The sequence below is a fragment of the Uncinocarpus reesii genome, genomic scaffold (genome assembly GCF_000003515.1).
Source record: "Uncinocarpus reesii 1704 scaffold_1 genomic scaffold, whole genome shotgun sequence".
NCBI classification, from domain to species: Eukaryota; Fungi; Ascomycota; class Eurotiomycetes; order Onygenales; family Onygenaceae; genus Uncinocarpus; species Uncinocarpus reesii.
Genome location: NW_003052500.1, coordinates 7,549,635 through 7,570,248, shown reverse-complemented (window position 1 = coordinate 7,570,248; position 20,614 = coordinate 7,549,635). Strand labels below are relative to the sequence as shown.

Genomic DNA, 20,614 nt, shown 5'->3' with positions numbered 1-20,614 from the left:
GCCCAGGCACACTAGACTTACTGTATCTAATCGACTCAATCGTCGGGCCGTCGACGGTAATGTACTCAGTTTCGGCAATGAACGATCGATATCCAATAGGGCAAGCTCACGCGGTAAATCTGCCTTGATATATGCGAGCTTTGATAACGGCGTTTCGGGTGTAAGGATATCTTCAACAGCCAACCGCCCTTGGGTCTCTTGAGCAGCCTTCGCGACCGACTTCCCGTCCGTTAAGTTAACTCCCCAACCTAGGCAGCAAATAGACGGCGCTACATTTGGAACAGGCTCTCGTGGCCGTACACCGACGCCATATTCCAGAGATGCATTACATGGTAAAACATGCACCGTCTTTCCACTATATGCGCTTAAGATGCGGACGTTGTTATCAGAAGTAGCAACGGCGAGAAGATGTCCTACGCCAGCACCGTCAGGCCTGAAACCCAAAGAACCAAGCAACAAACGCAGGTGTAATAATAAAAAAACGAATAAATGCCATTAAAGCCACTCACCATTCCCTTTCCACTTCAAAGATTTGACCTTGAGCCCATCTGCTGCCGCTCCGCCACCACGCGCAAACCCACCGAATACTTTTTGCCCGTTTAGCCGGAATACATGAACCTGCTCGTCTTCCGTCGCGAGCGCCACCAAGTCCATAGTGGGACAGTAGGTCAGAGTATCCGGCTTGCATTTTGCTGGCAGTTGTTTTTCCGACACGGAAGCAAAGTGGGCGTGCCAAATTGACTCCGTGTCATCGTCGTCGTTTTCGTGTCTTGAAGACTCATTTTCAATCTCGCCTGCCTGCATGGGCTGGGTTGGCAGTGTGCGGTTCTATTCGACTTGGTATTTCCTTAAAAAGAATAAGATCGATTACCATTCAGCTTTAAAGACAGAATTCTCAATAGACCGTTTCTCAATGAACTTGCTTTGTCAAGAGTGTAGTGACATCGAGCTATGACTTGAGGTCGCGATAACAACGAAAAAGAGCGTGTAATCTGAAGCTACTCCAGCCCCCTCGACAACGCGACGAGCTCGGTTTATTTGCCCTGTCTATTATGCAACTACATTGTTCCCTGAATTCGCTTTTGATAAATTACTTTGATTGTCCTTTTATGTGCCGATTACCTTGATTACAGTATAGCCTAGACCTCAACCATTCAGACCATCACTAACGCCAGCCAGAAATGCCTTTTCTTTTCCTCAATTAACGCAAAGAAAGAGGCAAAGAAAGAGGCAAAGAAAGAGGCAAAGAAAGCTATGTCACCCTTACATGCACACACGCATGTTATCTTCCGAGTGGATTAATCATGCACCGGACTATCAACATTAATCATACCCCCTAAGTAGCTCAATTCATCCATTATTTCCTGCATCATGTTGTGCATATGAGCTGAAGGCCGCTGTTTTGATGATCCACCCATACGCTCCATCATTTGTTCCCCACTAGCTCGTGGTGTTGGAAGTCCGGAATCTGGTGCCCGTCCATTGAGCAAGTGTACCTTCGACTCTGACACTGGAATGTCAGAAGGTTGCACTTTCTTTGCAATATGCAATGCCGAGATGCGGATATCTGAAAGAGACTCAGCGGGAACAGTGGTAGGCGGCGATGGTGTATCAAAATAGTGAAGATGGGGCAACAATAGATCAGAGTCGTCTGTGATGCGCAGACCTGCAAGCCTTGGGAGCGCCGTCTGAATTGACGCAACCTCTATCGGCTCGCTGGTGCTAAAACTCCGCCTGGAGGACAAAGAACCGTCGTTATTGAATGTAGACCCAGAAGTCATTGAACTTGGCGACAATGCGTCGGTATCCGTACTGCATTCTGAAAAACGACTATCACAAGCCTGCAGAAAGGAATTTGGAGACATATTAGCTGATGCAGCAGTAGATGCAGAGAAATGACTATGCAAAGCATCTATATCCAGCACAGGGGATTTGAAGCCCATCCTTCGTAGCTCTTCGTCCAGGACAGAGGAAGGACTGTTTGGAAGCGTAGGGAGGCGTTTTTCATTCAAATCAATGGTGCTGCCAAGATCCAATTTACAGGGGACCATCAACGAAGGCGGGTCACTGAGGTCGAGGTCTTGGACAGGCGACTCTGTATCGTCTTGCACTCTATATGGAGATTCAGCGACGTGGTTTTGCTGGAATTCCATGGGAGTTCGCAGGGGTGACCTGTCTCGAGTTTGAGATGCAGATCTGCTTGCAGATCTACTCCCAAATGGTGACGCAGGACGTCGTTTGCCACCGTATATTTTAACCGGAACTTGTAAAGTCTGGCCTGAATGCCCAGATGCCAACGGAAAATGTGATGGAGATGGAGTATTGCTTCGAGGACTCCTTCCTCTTTGGTCGTCCACTTTGTAGCCCATCTCGTCTTCTCTCCCATTCGAGTAAAACCGCTTTTCGTTCTCCGCGTCCTTCCCTACAGAACGAGGAGTCTTGAAATTCAGAAATGCAGTTCTAAGAGCGCTTCCCTTCGTCGAGTGTAGAGTTGGCGGCGCCGCATCCAACGTTAGTTTTGCAGAAACTCGAAATTTCCGGCGTGCCGGCAAGTCTCGTGGATGTGACGCGCTTCTTCCATGTACTGGATGCTGAGGTGACGACGCAATCGGAGACGTCAATGCCTCTCGACTACGGTTTCCTCCGGTGGATGTGAGGAGACGTGGAAGTCTGGGCCGCGGCGGGGGTCTGGGATTCAGATATTTGTCATCGGGATTCATCGTTTGGGGAATGGATCGCTGTGAAACCGTACTGCTCTCGCGTTTATGCCGTGAATCTGCTGAAGGAAGGTGGATAGGAACATTGAGGATATTGATGGGCTGGCCAGGGAGAAAGGGACAGGAGGTCGTCCACGGCTCAGCTTCATTATAATAATCGACATCGCCATTAAGTCGATACTAGTCGAGGTTCCAATCAAGTTAGTTTCCCTCAAGTCATAAAGGCGAAAGACGCCAGCATACATAATACCAATATGTCCCACCCATCCTCAATCCACCATCCCGACCAGCCTGAGTAGTGCTGAGGTTACCATCGCAGATTATATTAGTAAAGACATGGCATCCTCGCCAATGGTCCGGCCCGGTCCGCGTATCTCGCTCCATAGTATACTCCTGTGAGAAGTTATCCCATGACCCGAGGAGCTTCAACGAATGCGTGTTCGGTGGAGTCCGGCTGTATAAATCACCAACTTCAGTCAGCCAACATCCAGCTTGCGGGGGGAAAAGACGATGCTCACAGCATGAACGTTATCAGCGTGGTTGCCGCCGTCGAAACCATGCTCGCGATTAATTATATTGAGACCGTTGTATCGACTGACTTGTCAAAACCGGTTCTAGTTTGGTACTCAAGGGCGAGAAATACAAAAACAACTCCTAGCAATGCTATATAATAGATCGAAATGCCTGCACAAACGCTGGAAAATCAACAAAATCAAGACAAAATAAGGAGCGTACGGTGTGAAAGCAACAAGGAATGGGAACAATACTCGATAAAAACAACGATTTAAGAAAAGCTTCGAGCTCTTTGAATGCCCATAGTGTCAAGCCGCAGGTTGAGTATATTTGGTGCTCGAGGAGTAGCAAATGGGGTTGCTTCCTGGAAGATTATGTTGTTATTTTGGGCTTCTCAGCACACGCCGAGTGTTTCAAAGTCGGGATGAAATCCGCTTCAGATCCTCCAGAACTGACGCTCGCTCCCTCACATCGGTGGGGCTTCGATGAGGATCCAATCTGGAAGAAGATCGGGATGAAATTGAGCGGGCGCCTCAGAGGCTCGGCACCAAGACGTGCAAAGAGGAAGCGAGTTTGTTAAACGATTGGGCTTTGGGTTGTCGAGCAGGATATGCTGGCATTCTAGAGCAGGAGATTAAGCAGTCCTTGAAACGTCTTCAGCGGCTATCGAAACGAACAAGGAGAAGTCCTAGAAAGAGTGCCAGGCGACATGGACCTGGGTTCAACTTTCAAGGGACGCCATGGGCCAAAAATAGAGCCCGGCAGCCCCGGCAACATGGGAGCAAACAAGGTCTGTTTGTTGTTGGTGCTCGCCTGTTGGCCAGTCGGCGAGTTTATCTCGCGAGCGATCTTCTTAGCTTGACGCCTTCGACGCGAAGAGAAGAGCCGGGAGGTCCAGGTGAGGTTCCAAGGCCACACGTGGACTTGGCGCAGCTGCAGAGTCACAGTCTGATTGGTTGGAATTGATAAGCTTCGGGACCTGAATTTCGAAAAGTTGGCCAATCGGAAGCTGGGGTCAATATCCTGGAAAATAATCTGACCAATAGACGAGATGTACGGAGTTACTATGGTGTACGGAGTACTGCGTCATCATACTTCGGATCAGTTTGGAAGCCGATCTACCAGAAGATCATGAGCATACAAACGGAGCAGAGTCATAGACTTGAACTCAAAGCCGGGGGTGCCAATGAAAAAGTTGATGCATGTAATTTATGGATGTCCAATAAGATGATCTCTTGTATGAAAGCAAACTAGCCCACAAAATGCCAACTTGGTTGATCAAAGAACCTCAATAATGAAATGCAAGCCAAACAGAAGGGGATGAATACGCAAAGATGAACTCCTCCAACAAAGCAGTGTCCCGTTTCAGCCATACATCAGCGTCATTCCCTTCTTCCCGCCGCATTTCTGCGGTCATACTTTCTATGCACCGCACCAAGCACAACTTTTAAGATACCCTCTGCAGTGATAGCTCCGCCATTGTTTGCGTTCCACGGTACCGTATCAACCATATCCCGTACACCCTGTTGACCTGCAAGGCTATCGTCGAGCTCGCGAAGATCCTCCGCTGCATCAGGTTCATTACCAACCTGGAAGAACTGAATTCCAATCTGCCACGGCTGGGCGTTCAGTCGGTCCAACTTCCGTGCCGCACTGACAATCACGCTTTCCACGTCGTCCGTTGGAACACCATCCGTAATGACGATGAGGTTCAGCGGTCGCAGCAACGAATCGGAGCTGGCAAACCGGTCGTTCTCAATCAAGGATTCTAACTGGTCAAGGTATGGTTTCAAGATCTGACCCAGTCTTTTTCCCGTCGGGGTTCCGCCTCTTGGAGACACGCTGGTGAAGACTTCATGCACCTCGACCGGCGAGGTAATGCTGCGGTATGCGCCCGTGTTCTGGGAAGGTTGTCTGTTTATATGGTTCAAGAAGTAGATATCCACTCCATCAGCATCGAACTGCGTACAGATTGGCGCGATGGCCGACAGAGCGGCTTCGGTCTCCCTCCAACTGCGCCCAGCCATACTGCCGCTATCATCGATAAGAAAAACGGTATCAAATTGTGTGAGGAACGCATATGGCGAATCGGAACATGATGCGTTGGTAGATGTATTTGATGGTGCCTGCGCTGTGTATGCTGGCGGGGCCTCCAGGGGATATGAAGGGGCAAAATTCGTAGTCGGCACTGAATGTGGTTGAAAGGATCGATCAACGACTTCCCCTTGGCTGCGGCTTCGGCTGCGACGCCCGAAGCCGCGAGAAATGATCGAATCTGGACGCAAAGTCGCTTGTTGTTTCGACCTGGAAGAGCTGAACAAGCCCATTTTCAAAAGCTAGCCTGCAAAATCAAGCAAAAATCCTGCCTGAATCAATCGAGAAACTGTCCTGGAGAGCAGGATCAAAGTGAACTTGTGTTGACAATAGTAAATGCCAAGTGATAAGAAAGAGGCTCGCTTTGTATTTATATTTCAGAGAGTGAAGGAACTCAATCTGGCTGGAGGAGCCGGAAGGAGTGAGCACTCCACTGCTTCCTTATATGCTCCAGATGACATCTTTGATTTCCCCTAAGCGCCCGTCTTCCGGAGACCATCGCCCGTTTTCTGGCTGCTCAAGGCAGATTCCCAGGGTTTGCCGCCGTATGTGGCATTCCACGGACAGGTCGGTTGAAACCCACCCGGGCAGAGCTAGTTAGTTATGGCACCAAGAATCTTCCAAGACGCAAACAAAAAAAATCCCAAAGCAAGTCACCCCACCCCTAGCCCGGGCGATTCTTGATCGTCCTGCCAAACGACCGAGGATTCTGCGATGCACCTGGAGGGCAGGGTGACAGTCCAGATGGTGCTGGCGGCGTCTAGGTTGCACCGCCACAGGGCTTGGCTTCCCCTGCCCCGCCGCATCTAGCTTTCAGCCAATCAGTCTCAAGCCATGCGGGGGTCTGCCTTACCGCGTTTAGTCAGCGCGGCACCGCCTCAGGGGCTCAGCGTGTGAAAGTGGAGGATTTCGTGACTTGGTGGCACGGAGGCAAGAGATCTACTAATTCAATTCTAGGGCTGAGATTGTCTAATGTAGGATTTCTATGTCTGCATGTCTGTTCGTACTGTTACATCTAAAATATGCCAAACACTCACGCATCAAGGCGGTGGTCAATCCAGAAATCCCACTCTGATAATCCATCACAGACCAACCACTCGCCGATCGAGTATTTTTTTTTAATCAAATTCGACATCCACAGTGCCTGGCTAATCCCAAGCAAGTGTCCAATTAGTTCAAACTCGCGCACTATCCAAGTCTGAAGTTTCGGCATCGTCTTGCCCACCTCTGCAGCAAGGCACAAGGGCCACAGCAGCAAGAACCCACCCAGTCCGCATGGACCAGCAGGGTTGACGGAAACAGCCTCTGCATCCCAGCGAATCATTTCCAATGCAAATGGCGCGCTACTGCAGATATCCTGTGCCAGCTTTTCAATTTGGGCGTTCTCTTCGTCCACTTTAATGCATATCTCATCCGAGAGGGTACTTCCCGTGATGCACGATGTCTGAAGCTCCGAGAACTGATTAAAGATAGTGCCGCTGAGAGTAATGCGACCAGCGCGGTAGCCGTTCCAGATACTAGCAGCGTAGATGCTGGGATATACATCAAAGTAATCCTCATAAACGGACTCCCGGGGAAGAAATCTGGACTTTCCGTCCCAGTTCATAATCCGTCGGAAGGGGTATTTGTCCTCCGCCAAACGTTCAAAAGCTAGAAAGCGCTCCCGGAGATCCAAGGCCATGCAAAGAATCTCATATGGGGATGAAATCACACCTTCCTTTACTGAAGCTCGCAAATTCGTCAGTTCAATCAGGAGCACTGTCACGTCCTCCAGGGCAAGTTCTGCATCGGACATTTCGGATCGATCTAGGCTTATATGGCGGTCAATTAAAGGGGGAGCGTAACTTTGTGCGACAAGGCAGCCAGAAATCTACGATGAACTGTCAGTTGAATTCATCCACCAGTGAAAACGCCCCGGGTATGCGGCTTGAATCTTCGACTGTGTCTGCGCTTGGTGACTTACGATTTGACCGCGAATTTGAACAACGGTTCGAAAGCGATCGAGCTTAAAAGAATTCATTTGGCTTCTAAGATTGAGCAACGCAGTTGCCCCTTGCATATGATTCCTCCAAGTTTGCAAAGACGTGGCTCCGCGACATGTGATGACCTGTTGAGTTGATCAATGCAAGGGTTCTTCGGGGAGGGGCAGAAGATACTAGCTACCTCAAACATTCCTAGAAGCATAATAGCATCTAAGGTCATTGTGGACGTCGCATGCACTGGGTTTTGTAGCCTCTTGTGTATTAAAGCTAACGCGTTGGTGTAATGTTCCCTGGCTGCGAGCCGCATTGGCCGAGATTTCGTGATGTTTGACAGTGATGCCAGACCTACAGCTGTCATACAAACCGACAGAGTTTCATCATCAAACAGGGCATCCATGAGTGCTACAGGAGGAACGCAACCCGGCCCGAGAAGTCGGAACAACGGTGAATAGTTTGACACAAAGAAACATATTGCTCGGTGCGTAAGCTCAACGGGGAGCGCCCGTGATGACAGTGGGCCACTGCCGTGCACCCCTTGATACCGTCTCATCGATTTGAAGGAGATCTGCTTGTGCCTGGCATTTCTACGAGTTGCGGATTCGTCATTTGGCGTCGCCACGGTCTGGACACTCGAAGCCGGCAGGCGAGTTGGATTCGTCTGCCTTGAGACGGCGCCGGCCTTTGTTGCTACTTTCTGAGTCTCATCCCGGAATAACAGATCAAGCTGATTTCGATAGCCGGGGCAAATATAATTGGCGCGGTGACATTGGCCGCAAGAGGGCTCTCCTTGGTCGCACTACATTCCCAGTTAGCTCACTATAAAGATCATCATGGCAAGTACGGGATGCAGCATCATCACACCCAGGTGGCTTGTACCTACCTTAATCTTTCTGCGTCTACACTGATGGCAACCCTTGCTCGGCTTCCCACAGTACACCATCGTTTTTTAGAGGTAAAAGAAGGGCAATGAACCTGGTGCAACGAATTGACTGCCTTGTCGAGATTTTGAGAAGAGAGGCAGATGGCTCAACCGACTGGCGCTCAATACGGGCTTGGCCCTCACCTCTGAGTTGGCCAGGCATCTCCACAGCTTTCCTGAAGCGTTGATAAATAGCTGCAACGCAAAACCTTGCTGCCTGTTTGGCAGAGAAGAAATAAGCTCTCAGGATGTTATCCCAAGACTCACTGCAGCGTGGGACTAGTCCAGATTCGGGATGCATTGCGAGGATCACGTGATATTTATTCTCGATTTGGATTAGCACTGTATCGGCTCCTTTTCTTCCCCGTCAGCGCCGAGGTCAATTCGACCCGTAAAACCGACAAGTGCTGCTTTCCACTGCAAAGATCAGTCAACTGACGGAGTGTTATTCAACTATTCTGAAAAGCGAAACGCAACTGGATAGCAATTACTCTGGTACACAAACGGAGAACGCAATCAAACAATCATGGTGCTGGAGGACTCGCCGTCCTGAGCCAGAACGCGACGGGGAATTTTTGCAATCCGATTAAAGCTTTAAAAGCAGTTCACCTCAGAAAGAATGACAAAAGGGGAGGACGAAATCCTAGAGTTTAGCGCTTGTTTTTTCCATATCAATTTTCCGAGCCCAACAGCAGTAACCCCAAAACCAAATCGACGACGAATGACGGGCAAGGCAAAGACGTATTCGTACACCGTGCTCTCAAAAAAGAATCACAATGATAATTTTGCAATTGTGACATTAACCGTTCAAATCGTAACATAACGTTTGTGGATCCGCGCTTCCGCCATTTCCTCGGTCATGGGAACACTGTCCGATCGGACGGGACCTTCAGTCTCGCCATCATTGGAGGAAAAGGATTGTCCGGTAGGGATAAATTCTGGTGCCTCTGCACGGAGTTGGAATGACTCAGGAGCGGTAGCCGCAGCATTGAACTCATAGTCGTGGGTCATGGAGGCGTATGGGCCGTACGGCCAATATCCATACCAAGGATCCTATATCAGTGGTAAGCGCTATCATGCATGGTCGATGAGATCTATGAGCAACTGTGCGATACTTACAATTGGATAGTACGCGTAGTGCTCTTGACTGGCTGTGCACCAAGATGTATCTGGAAAAGCGCAGGCATCCCCAACTCCGTCATGGATATTGTAGCCAACAATTCCAGAATTCCAATAACAGCTGTCAGTGTTTTCAATGCCAGTCTCGTGGCTGCCTTGAAAGTATAGTCCACTTTTGCCCTCATTGGCCTTAAAGTGATTTCCCTTTTCCCATCCTGGAGCATTCTGCGAATGATTCAGGGGAAGGTCGGTCTCCCTTTGGGCTTTCTTTTGCTTTGAAACGTTAGATTGCAAATAGTCACAGTAAAGAAGCAGGCGGCCTACCTTTTTCTTATTACGCATCCTCATTCTTTTGCTTTGGATACCCTGGTATTTGTTCCCATCCTGAAAAGCCATTTCGGTCATAATGTGGATTGATGGAGAGGAACGATATGAGAAAGGAGAAAATGATATCAAGTCTCCAGATTGTACAGGCGGAAAAGCCGGGTATCATGTAAAGAGAGCCTGAGAGAATGGAAAACAGCAGAAACAGTGTTGGGTGCGAGAGAGGTGGGGAGGTAAACAATGCAAGTTTTATATGCCTTGAACGAGTTAGTGCGAATCTCCCCGGTACGTGCCGTTTGGGTAGTGCGTTAAAGACAGGAACAGCATCTAATGACATATCCATGATGTGTCATCAGGGTATAGTTGGCTGGTGATGAGGGATAGATTGAAATCAAGACTAGCAATCATCAGACAACAAAAATATGATATCGTTATTGCATTGCTGTATGTAATGGGTCGATGTAATAGTTGCTTCTGAGATTTCCGTTGCTAGTCAAGCTGTTGTCTAACATATTTTGCAGCACAAAGGAGTAACTTGGAATCGCCTGGAAGCAAGTGATAAGATTCAATCTCTTAAAGATTTACAATTTTGATTCTCGCTTGTCCCTAAACCGTCCTAAGTCAGATATTACGCAAACAATATCGAAAGCAACTTACAAAAATGCAATGCATTCAATCTCGACATCGGTCCCGAAAGGCAGTTCCTTCACTGCTACGCAGGTACGGCACTTCAAAAGAATTGGCATCAGTTTAACGCTTATCCGTATCTTGAATTCGAGAATAATCCATACTGGTTTAACACCACCGCTAAAGAAAGGTTCATAAGCCTCATTCATCTCTGCAAAGTCTTTCATCGAGGTCAAGAACACGTTGACCTTTACAACATTTTGGATACTGCTCCCTCCAGCCTCCAGGACAACCGAGAGATTTCGTAGTGCTTGTACCTAGAAGATCTTAAGGTTAGGAATTGCTTCGTAAGATACATATTGAGCCTCAGGAGCAAGTCAGCTCACGGTTCTTTCGCCAATCCCCCCCTCGACCACCTTTTTGGTTGCCGGGTCAAGGCCAATGCTACCAGAGCAGTATATCATTCCGTTATGCACCACGGCCTGAGAGAAGACGGGCAATGGTGCGGCTCCTTTCTCCGTAAAGACGGCACGTTTTTCGGTCATTCTTGCTCTTTTGGTTATAAAAATGGCTGGTACACAATTGGCACTATCAGAAGATCGATTTCAAACGCACAGCTCTGGGGTCTGATGAAAGTCGAAGATATGATTGTCGTCCATCTTACTTATCCAACGAACGCGAGGGCTTTCATAATCTTGACCAATCGTTTAACTAGTTAGCTAGCAACTCCACAGTTCGAGTTGCGGAATGCGGAGTACTGCACGCTTAACTAGCTATTAAATACGGGCATCCGGAGTCACCTTAATATTCAACGACTGCCGAACCCCGCAGCATCAATAAACTCCGAATAATAAATGAAAAATAGCCGTGCATTCTCCAAAGCCACATACCATACAAAATGTGCAGCAATAGTATTGGAAAATTCATCGCTTGCGTAACTATCCCTGTGCACAATCAACCAAAACTTGACCATGGGTAGCAACTTCCACCAACGAAGAAAAATTGTTCTCATGACCTCGAACGACCTAGACAACAATGCCGACATTTCTCTCCGCCTCATCGATAGTCTCGACATAATCAGAAGGCCATTAAAGACCCAAAACTGCCGCTAACGAAATACCACCCCAGACCGGCATACAACCATATTCGGAAGTGAGAGAATCCCTCCACGCCACATTGGCAACCTCGAGCTGCCAATTGGTTATAGAGAGCCCAAAAACGAGAAGTATTGGCCCAAGAAAAATATTGGGTCAAGAGTATAATAGAAAGGCATCCGGTCAATTGGATAGAGGTGTATCCTTCATGCCACATTGGTAACCTCGAGCCACCAATTGGTTATAAAGAGCCCGGAAACGAGAAGTATTGCCCCAAGAAAAATATTGGGTCAAGAGTATAATTGAAAGGCATCCAGTCAATTGGATAGAGGTGTATCCTTCACGCCACATTGGTAACCTCGAGCCACCAATTGGTTATAAAGAGCCCGGAAACGAAAAGTATTATCCCAAGAAAAATATTGGGTCAAGAGTATAATAGGAAGGCATCCAGTCAATCGGATAAAGGTGTATCCCTCATGCCACATTGGTAACCTCGAGCCACCAATTGGTTATAAGGAGCCCAGCGATAGCCCTACGTGTCAGATTAGTACAGTCGATTTGTTCATGCTATCGATGAGTTGGAAAAGGATTTTGTCCACCACGCCACATTGGATGACCTCGAGCCACCAACTGGTTATACGGAACGCACGGCAAGATGAAATCTATAGTTGTGATTTCGCCTATAATCGGTAAAAGGTGATTGCGAAAGGGCTGTTCTTCTGGAATAAGTACCTAAAGTAGGGCCGAATTGTTAGATTAGCTCTGGAGCCAAGCGAATAGATAGGGCTGGAAGATGCTTGTCGAGGGAAAGTTGGAGGGTAACGGCGAGCTTTCGAGAAGAAAAGCTTTGGAATTGCTGTTGGCTTCATCCTCCATGCCACGTCATGCGGCCCCGAGCCGTTGACTGGTTATAAATACCAAATGTACCCCTAAGAAAATTAGAATTAGCAAATGTCATCTAGAATATGCGAGACAAAATATGTTCAAATTGCCGAAATGGTAACAAGGATAAGCGTTCAAGATAGACCAGATGTCAACATTGACGACCGCTTTCCATATTCTGTATACGCTCTTTTTGGTTGATGCTCTTTGTGCTGTGCGGAGTAAGACATATTATTGCAAACATGCGATTGTTTGAAAAGTGATTCCACCACTCTTCACCACGAACCTCGATGTCCATGGCAAGTTATTTCGACCCAGAAAGGATATCATCATCGTAAATGATCTAAACGAATGCTCGTTAGCAACCATGTCATCAAGGAAACGCGAACCATAAATCAATTGGAAATGTGATATTTGACTGTTGTCGCCTAAAGGCTGCTCGGAAAGATATCCACCACGCCACGCCGCCAGTCTCGAACTATTGGCTGGTTATAAAAGCCCATAATCCAAGTGGATAAGAACCTGTTGTGAAAGGATAATTAGAAGAGTAAATTGTCATCCGCCACGCCACGCCAAACAACCTCGAGCTGCTGACTGGTTATATAAACCCAAGATTGAAGCTGTGAAGAAGTCGGTTAGGAATAAAATTGACATCCACCACGCCACGCCAACAGCCTCGAGCTGCTGGCTGGTTATAAAAGCCCAAGATTAAATCTGTGAAGAAATTGGTTAGGAATAAGTAGAAAATTGACATCCACCACGCCACGCCAAAGAGCCTCGAGCTGTTGGCTGGTTATAAAAGCCCAAGATTGAAGCTGTGAAGAAATTGGTTAGAAAAAAAAAATAGAAAATTGGCATCCACCACGCCACACCAAGCAACCTCGAGCTGCTGGCTGGTTATAAAAACCTGAGATTGAAGCTGTGCAAGAGTTGGTTTGGAAAGGATAGGTAGAAAAAAGGATATTATCCACCGTGCCACACCAAGCAACCTCGAGCTGCTGGCTGGTTATAAAAACCTGAGATTGAAGCTGTGCAAGAGTTGGTTTGGAAAGGATAGGTAGAAAAAAGGATATTATCCACCATGCCACACCAAGCAACCTCGAGCCGCTGGCTTAATAAAAACCTGAGATCGAAGCTGTGAATAAGTTGGTTAGGAATGAGTAGAAAAAAAGGGATTATCCACCACACCACACCAAGCAACCTCGAGCCGCTGGCTGGTTATAAAAACCCGAGATCGAAGCTGTTAAAGGAGTTGGTTAAGAAAAGGATAGGTGGAGAAAAAGATATTATCCACCACGCCACACCAAGCAACCTCGAGCTGCTGGCTGGTTATAGAAGCCCAAGATCAATGAAGAAGCCGATTGGGAAGGATAGATAGAGAAAAGCGTTATCCACCACGCCACACCAAACAGCCTCGAGCTGCTGGCTGGTTATAGAAACCCAAGACTGAAGCTGCGAAGATGCTAGTTAGGAAGAGTAAAGAAAAAGCGGCATCCACCACGCCACGCCGAATAGCCTCGAGCTGTTGGCTGGTTATCAAATCCCGAAGTCGGTATTAATGTAAAGGAACTTCAATGAAACCAATTAGGCTAGTGATATACACCATGCCATATGGAGAGAGCTCGAATCCTCGGTTGAATATTGTGAAATCCAGGTACGACATTCGGGAAACAAGAAAGAAAATCGTAGCCATCCCTATTACTGAGTTAGCCTTTTCCAGAACTCTTTTGACTGTATTTTCGACACTCAGTGTGAAAAAGGTCCTTTTCGACTCAAAATTGGTCACAGAAGAAATGAAATTGTTTTGAGAGCGGCATCTCAACATCTGTTATCCACCACGGCACATCAACAGCCATTGCCACTGAGTGGTTATAAAATTCGGGGCCTGTATATTAAAATCCTGCGTATCTTCAAAAGTGGTTAGTCCCGGGCATCAAAATGTTAGTAGGTTAAATGGGGTCGTAGTTAACTCAACGAGTATCGAAGATTGGGTGATACCGAATATCCAAAGAAGGCCGCTCTGCAAAGAAGTAAGTAGTGACTGCTGTTTGATCCAATCCAAAGTTGAACAAAAGTACTCCAATACGAACAAGAAAGGAGTAAAACAAGACCAGCGATTGGGCATCGGATCACAGCCAATTTCAAAACAAAACCGCACTGAGAAAACAGAAATAGGGAAATATCCAAGTCAAAGTGGAAAGGCAAACATAGGGGGGACTCTCGAAAACCAAGAAAGCCAAATTGAACGGATGACATGAGAAACATAACAGTTGTCGGGTGTATCAATTGAATCAAACAAGGCTTCGGTCAAGGAGGCTCCTGTCTTCATAATCCCTCTTTTTTTCGCACTTTTCGCTTTTTGTCCCAGGTCTCTCTCTCTCCCCCCCTTTTTTTTTTTTTTTTTTAATAAATGGGTTTCAACGGGCCGATCTCTCTCTTCTTTTTCCTTTCAACTGTTCCAGTGTCCAAGCAGCACATTCAAATTCAATCATCCATCAACACTCAGTCTCACAGATCTTATTTTTTCCTTTTTCTCGATCTTTTGATTTTCTCTTGCCTTTCTCCCTCCACCTCTTTTTTTTTTTTTTTTTTTTTTTTTTTCGTTCTCCTCTCTCCTGCTTTTGTCCTTTTCCGATTTTCTACTTTTTTATCTTTTTCTCCCTCTTTCTTTCTTTCTTTATTCTTTCTTCTGTTTTTTTTTTCTTTTTTTTTTGGTGGGATTGCGACCGAGGCTAAAACGACGGGCGGCGAGCCGACGAATTCGAAAGACAAAATCGATCGTAGATGTGCTAAACTATACCCAATATCAATTGCTGCAACAGACGGTCTTCGTTTCTTACCTACCTATAATGCCTAGCATGTAGCCAACAACAATCCAAAGCTAGGGATGTTAGAACAAAAATTGCCTGGGGAATGGTCAAAACTAGTTACCACTTGTGACAAAACTGCTTCATGGATGCGCGCAAAGTCTTCACTTAGGTCCAAAAGGTCAAATACCAGGGTATTTGCTTGTACCTGTTAGCGGATAGAAAATAAGTTTGGACAAGGCTAATATTCAAACCTAGTTTCGCTCGCACGCAAAGCGTACTAATCCACGGATGTGGTTTGGGAGGTTGGAGGTTTTCCGAAGTAGCGAGGACGAAATATGGGAAGAGTGCAACTAATGGTTGTAAGTATCCCTAAGACCACCAATTTCTCGGCAACAAACCTCTTGAGGTTGAAATATTAGCTCAAAAGGGGTTGTGAACTGGCGTCTTGCAAAATACAAAATTAGCTCTCAAGGTAATAAGACTGAGACGGCAAGCACTTACTAGGCAAAAGAGAATAATTCTAGATGATAATTAAAATGGAAACCATTGTGCCGGATAACTAGATATTCCGGCTCGTTAAGTTTTGAAAGTCACAAAAGTAGTCTGTGGGTAAGCTTACTTCGAGTCATTGCAGGCATTGAGATCTCTTCGACAATTGTGTCCGTAACTATTGGTGGATGTTGATTTTTCAACAACGGTCAATGTCGAAACATAGAAGTGACAGTGGCCAAATCTGGCCGAGAACGGTAGAAATCGCAAAAGATTCAAATCTTCGATCGATAGTGATCGCAAAGTGCGTGTAAAGGCTATCATAAATAGAGATATTAATCTTGACTTTCGTCCTCTAACCAGGTCTGAACGCCAACTTACCACCGGAAATCCTTTTTGGAAATCGATAAACAAAAATCAAGTTAAGGTAGACCCTAAAGCCAGCGTAAGCATAATATCAAGTAAGGATGCGAAAACAAGTACAAACGTCGAATCTGAGACGGTGGTAAACGTGCAAGGAATGCCGCAAAAGCGTTTGCCCCTTGCTTAATGTCTTTTTTAAAATAGAGATTAAGAGCAGATAAAAGAGTGATCACTGCTATCCGATTCTGGCAATAATCAAGGCGGATAATAGACCAATATTTGTTGATCCCAAAAATGCGCAGAAATTCGCAGCGTGAATTATCTCCAAAGACGTCGAAGATATAAGTTGTAAAGATATAAAAGAAGGCCACGGGAGCAAGATGTAAGCAAAATAGAGGTAGATGGGCCACCGTGGATAGATTGAAAAGACATAAGATGTTTGACAGGATCATTGTGCGTTCTTGACGAAGGGAGGAAGAAGGAAGGAGTCGTAAGCGAGAGGGTTGAAAGAAAAACTCTGCGGCCCCAAAAACGCGCTTGTAATACCAGCATAGCAACGGGCAATTTTCAAAACAGGCGAATTCCGTAAAGCTTTGATTGGTGGAACGAGGTTTGTCGGATCAAACGAGCTGCCTGAAAATTACACATTTGATACACGTTGCCACTGGGTGATCTTAGCATTCATTCGCTGACTGACGTTGATCTGAAAGATTCCGCAGAGGGCCCGTTTGATATGTAAATTTTGATACCATTGGCCTTGGTACCGCCTCGGATCAACTGGAGACAAATCTCGTGGGCTGCATAGGAGGATTTGGACTCAATGCTGATATTTATCTTTTTAACAGCTAAGTATTGTACAGATAAGGTATATCTGCAGCATCTAGCAAGGAAATATACAGATCACAGTTTTGAAGAGGCTCAGGCTTCAATAGCCTCTTCGCTGAGATCCAGGATGCTGAAGAATTGGGCATTTAACTGCACCAATTGGATATCAAGTAACCTAGAAAATCATTGCAATCTAGCACGTAGCTTGCTCTTAGTGTAACTGTCTCTAAGTTTCGGGTTCTCCCTAGAAATAACTCGCGATCGCGCCGAGTTGTTGAGGCAGAGATGGCATGAAGTCGACAATATCAAGGGGGGTGGTCAAAATAAGCTTCTTCTTAGTAAGCTAGCTTCCGCCGCCACCCGTCCACTAGCCCACTTTTTGACTTGAGCCCCTGATTTTCTGAAGCCGCACTGCTCGAATAGCCAACGACCTCATTATTGGCGAAAACATGGTAGTGGTTGGCTGCAAAGAACACGATGTGTTGTACACTTGTGACTGTTCTTCAAGTAGAACAAAATTTCTTTCAAAGTGTTATTAGGGGATGTACGGAGTATGGACGATTTTATTAAATTCCGGGAAATCCACCCGTTTGAGAAGAAATTGGAAATGGAGACAGACCAAGCATTAACTTTACACTCAAACATAGGGACAACTAGAATACAATTTTGAGAATGAAGTGGATAGCCTTTAAAGTAGAGAATCAATGGCATATGAAAGGCAGGTCCAAACATGAGCCCAGGTATGAACGGTTGAAACCAAACAGAGGTCAAAAGTTATGCGGGCAACAGGGCCTTAACTTGGGATACACTTCAAATTCAAGCACAACTAGAGTAAAACAGAAACACTGACCGCAATTACTGTAGGCAAAGGAGGGGAGACCCTAGGTACTAATACCATTGGCATTTCCCCCTAACCACTCACGAGCGACTTGGCCAATCTGCAAGGCATTTTCTTTTGCCAGAGCACATGAAATTTCTGCCTGCTTAGCAGCCTGAATAGCAGTTATCATGGCCTTTTCTGCATCGTTGGAGTTGTTGACGGCCTCGATAAGAATACGCCCAAGCTGATCACATCTTGTTAGTGGTCTCTACAAAATATGTAAGGATATATTCACGTACTTTAACCAACTGCTCTTTCTTTTGGGTATCTGGTTCAGCCCGAGCGGAGTCAAGGACTTCTATTGCTAGCCCACTGACGTTTCTGGTGTTCGCAAAGGCAGGAGCAACTTGTGTGGGTGAAATATTGGTCGAAGGGGTATTTTTTGCATCATGCAGCTCTTGAGATGCTTGGACCTCACGGTCGGTACCAAAAACTGCCTGATAATAACGTACCGGGCTCCTAGTAATTGAACGTCCTCCATTAAGCGAAGCTTTGGACTTTCTCGAAAGTCTCTCTTTGTGATTACCGGTAGGAACGTCAGAAGGTGGGATTTCCTTCAGTTGTTCCGGCTTATTCTTCGTGAAAAGGCCGCGGAAATTTTGCAACACTCCTTTCGTACCAGAAGCCTTTGGTTTGACTGATTCCTGGAAGTTGGTAGCTGGTATATGGACATGTGAGTGACGGCTATGGGAAGCCCGGTCTTTGTTACTAGGATCCTGAGTGTGGATGCGACCTTGAGGAGCAATGGGTGGCATCGCGCCTGTACGGGTTGCCCTAGCCTTCGATTGATAGCTATGGTCGTTCAAATACCGAAGTCCGGGTCTATCTGGGATGCGGTGAGACGAGTCGTTGTGGAGGCGAGAACTTCCTGGCGATTCGCGCTTGAGGATATGTGGGTGCTTTCGGATTTCCAGACGGTCTGGAGTCCGCTTCAGTTTGGGCGCGGAGATTTCTGGTTTTTTCGTAGCTGAGGGGCTGGCCTTGGAGACACTTCCGGTTAGGGGTAATTCATTCCGGATATGCTCAGTTCGACTCAACACTTTTTCACATGAGGAGTCGCCGTTCCCGTATTTCGGTTCTCTGGGTTTATCCTTAATTATAAAAGAGGATGATTTTGACATGATTTTGTTGAAAAACGGGTTATTTGAAGTCTTTGATGCGTGTAGCGTGTTAGCATCCATTCCCAAAGACCTGATACAAGCTGAATCATTCTCAGGTGGCGCTGAAGCTTTGACGTTAGAATCGGTACTATTGGCTTTCGAAAGCACTTCAAATTTCTCACTCAACGCCGGTTCTGGAGTCGAAGCATTCCCCAGCGACGACCTGGAGCGCGGGTTACGGTCTCGCTTCGCTCCAAAGCTACCAAACAAACTGTCGGTGGACATCCTGAATTCTCGACGGCTTTCAGATCGCCGGTATCCATGGGCTAAAAGCTTTTTCTTCTCAGTTGATGGCTCCCCCTCGTCGCCCATGATAATTTTCTCAGCCTCTGGGGAGATTCGCAACTGTGGCCCTTTGAAAGGAGGTGTGTGAGACAACTGTTTAACTTTAACACCCCCACCAGTAATGTATTCTGCATCCGCTTTTTCGTCCAGAGGGGAATCCAATTCCTCAGTATCACTCACAAGGGCAAGCTCAAGGGTGGTGTCATTGAGAACCGGCTTAACAGGTGCAGTCACTTCTAGAGTGTCAGTAGGAGATGTAATACTCTGTTCAGTATTCTCAGGAACTGGCAGAGTGATTCGATTAACAGGCGTCATCGGTGCCTGCTCGCCCTTATAACTCTGGAGGAATCGGCTTGGAATTGGAATGGAACTGCGATGGACCGGAGAAAGTGCAGGGGACATTGGCCTGCTAGTTAAGCTGGAAGCGAGCATCGTGTTTATTGGTGATACCACTGGGGAAATTCGAGGGATTTTCGATACAGAGCCTTTCTTATCAGACTGAGATAAATTATTAGTGGTGAGATCTTTGCTTGGAAACGTATCAGTCTTTTTCCCATTTGATGCATCGTGAAATCCAGACACTGCTCCACGGCGTTGGGAATCAAAGGTGTAAGAGAAATTGCGATTCACAGGGGTCGCTGGCGGACTTCCAGGCGAAACGACTATTCGATTTTTATTTCTAAATGGGTTCGAATTTTGCCCATTTGAAGAATAGATAGCTCCCTGTTCGTTTGCCGCAGGTGTTGGTTGCACTTGGGAAGATAAATCTGGCGCGGTAGTGTCTTCAAATTTAGGCACTTGGGCAGTAGAAGAGACCGAACTGAAAGACCCTGCAAGCCTATTCGCTGCGTCACTAAACATCTTGATGCCACATGGGATATCCGAAGGTGCTTTAGGGGCCATCGGTGTCAACTGGCCGCCGTTGGCCCGGTTAGTCGGGGAGTCTGATGGCTTTAAGGGTGCCAAGATGGGCCAATCTTCCTTCACGTTAGGCATGCCTGGAGGAGAACGACGAAGAGGACGTTCCTCCGCGTCAATGAGGCTCCGGGAAGTAGCTGGAGAAAGCTCTGGATCCGGCTTTTGGTTTGGAGTCTGAGGGAGAGGCTTGTCAGATGGAAGAATTTTATGCGCTCGAGGACTAGGAATGGGAGGAGTATCCTGAAGTAACATCAGCATCCTTGAAACCTTCAGTAGAAGTCATGTAACATACTTCGCGTCGAACGCGTCGATATGGAGCCCCAGAAGACACTGAACGCGGATTCGAATGAGAAATGGAAATAAGATGATACTTGGGCTTCTGGATAATCAGTAAATCTCTTTGCGTCATTCTCATAAAAGGGTCCACGTTCACGTACTTCTAGCTCACACGCTGACCCACGCCGTTTGGCAGCTTTTTTTTTAAGAGTATTTGATGATTTCTTGGGTCGTAAAACCTCAACACTCTTCACGGATTTCACTGCTGAAATTGCCCAACCTTTGGCTCGAGATCCAGTAGAAGGAGCAACAGGTGTAGGGGTTTCTGGATATGGAA

The 20,614-nt window shown here is 46.8% G+C and overlaps 8 protein-coding genes across 8 annotated transcripts in view; 1 reads left to right on the top strand and 7 right to left on the bottom strand.

Annotated features, from left to right (window-relative positions):
* Positions 1 to 804, bottom strand: part of UREG_02843 (uncharacterized protein) — a gene marked incomplete at both ends in the record, with an annotated part of 3,009 nt that extends 2,205 nt beyond the window's left edge. Inside the window, 2 exons of the mRNA XM_002543281.1 lie at positions 22 to 413; positions 510 to 804. Of these exons, the coding sequence (XP_002543327.1) occupies positions 22 to 413; positions 510 to 804 (687 nt within the window). The remainder of the gene's footprint in view (positions 1 to 21; positions 414 to 509) is intronic.
* A 494-nt stretch (positions 805 to 1,298) lies between these two features.
* Positions 1,299 to 3,276, bottom strand: UREG_02842 (uncharacterized protein; the record flags this gene model as incomplete). The annotated part of the gene is made up of 3 exons (XM_002543280.1): positions 1,299 to 2,897; positions 2,961 to 3,171; positions 3,236 to 3,276. The coding sequence occupies 3 exons, from the start codon at positions 3,274 to 3,276 to the stop codon at positions 1,299 to 1,301; spliced, it is 1,851 nt and encodes a 616-aa protein (XP_002543326.1).
* A 1,336-nt stretch (positions 3,277 to 4,612) lies between these two features.
* On the bottom strand, positions 4,613 to 5,557 carry UREG_02841 (uncharacterized protein; the record flags this gene model as incomplete). The annotated part of the gene is made up of 1 exon (XM_002543279.1): positions 4,613 to 5,557. The coding sequence occupies one exon, from the start codon at positions 5,555 to 5,557 to the stop codon at positions 4,613 to 4,615; it is 945 nt and encodes a 314-aa protein (XP_002543325.1).
* An 800-nt stretch (positions 5,558 to 6,357) lies between these two features.
* On the bottom strand, positions 6,358 to 8,246 carry UREG_02840 (uncharacterized protein; the record flags this gene model as incomplete). The annotated part of the gene is made up of 4 exons (XM_002543278.1): positions 6,358 to 7,194; positions 7,288 to 7,431; positions 7,656 to 8,102; positions 8,187 to 8,246. 4 exons carry the CDS (start codon positions 8,244 to 8,246, stop codon positions 6,358 to 6,360), a joined length of 1,488 nt encoding a protein of 495 aa, XP_002543324.1.
* Positions 8,247 to 9,032: 786 nt separating this feature from the next.
* On the bottom strand, positions 9,033 to 9,740 carry UREG_02839 (uncharacterized protein; the record flags this gene model as incomplete). The annotated part of the gene is made up of 2 exons (XM_002543277.1): positions 9,033 to 9,278; positions 9,345 to 9,740. 2 exons carry the CDS (start codon positions 9,738 to 9,740, stop codon positions 9,033 to 9,035), a joined length of 642 nt encoding a protein of 213 aa, XP_002543323.1.
* Positions 9,741 to 10,274: 534 nt separating this feature from the next.
* Positions 10,275 to 10,840, bottom strand: UREG_02838 (endoribonuclease L-PSP; the record flags this gene model as incomplete). The annotated part of the gene is made up of 3 exons (XM_002543276.1): positions 10,275 to 10,284; positions 10,326 to 10,612; positions 10,682 to 10,840. The coding sequence occupies 3 exons, from the start codon at positions 10,838 to 10,840 to the stop codon at positions 10,275 to 10,277; spliced, it is 456 nt and encodes a 151-aa protein (XP_002543322.1).
* Positions 10,841 to 13,875: 3,035 nt separating this feature from the next.
* UREG_02837 (uncharacterized protein) lies at positions 13,876 to 14,529 on the top strand (the record flags this gene model as incomplete). The annotated part of the gene is made up of 3 exons (XM_002543275.1): positions 13,876 to 13,925; positions 14,258 to 14,301; positions 14,336 to 14,529. 3 exons carry the CDS (start codon positions 13,876 to 13,878, stop codon positions 14,527 to 14,529), a joined length of 288 nt encoding a protein of 95 aa, XP_002543321.1.
* Positions 14,530 to 17,639: 3,110 nt separating this feature from the next.
* On the bottom strand, positions 17,640 to 19,515 carry UREG_02836 (uncharacterized protein; the record flags this gene model as incomplete). Its single annotated transcript, XM_002543274.1, has 2 exons — positions 17,640 to 17,822; positions 17,878 to 19,515. 2 exons carry the CDS (start codon positions 19,513 to 19,515, stop codon positions 17,640 to 17,642), a joined length of 1,821 nt encoding a protein of 606 aa, XP_002543320.1.
* Positions 19,516 to 20,614: the final 1,099 nt, after the last annotated feature.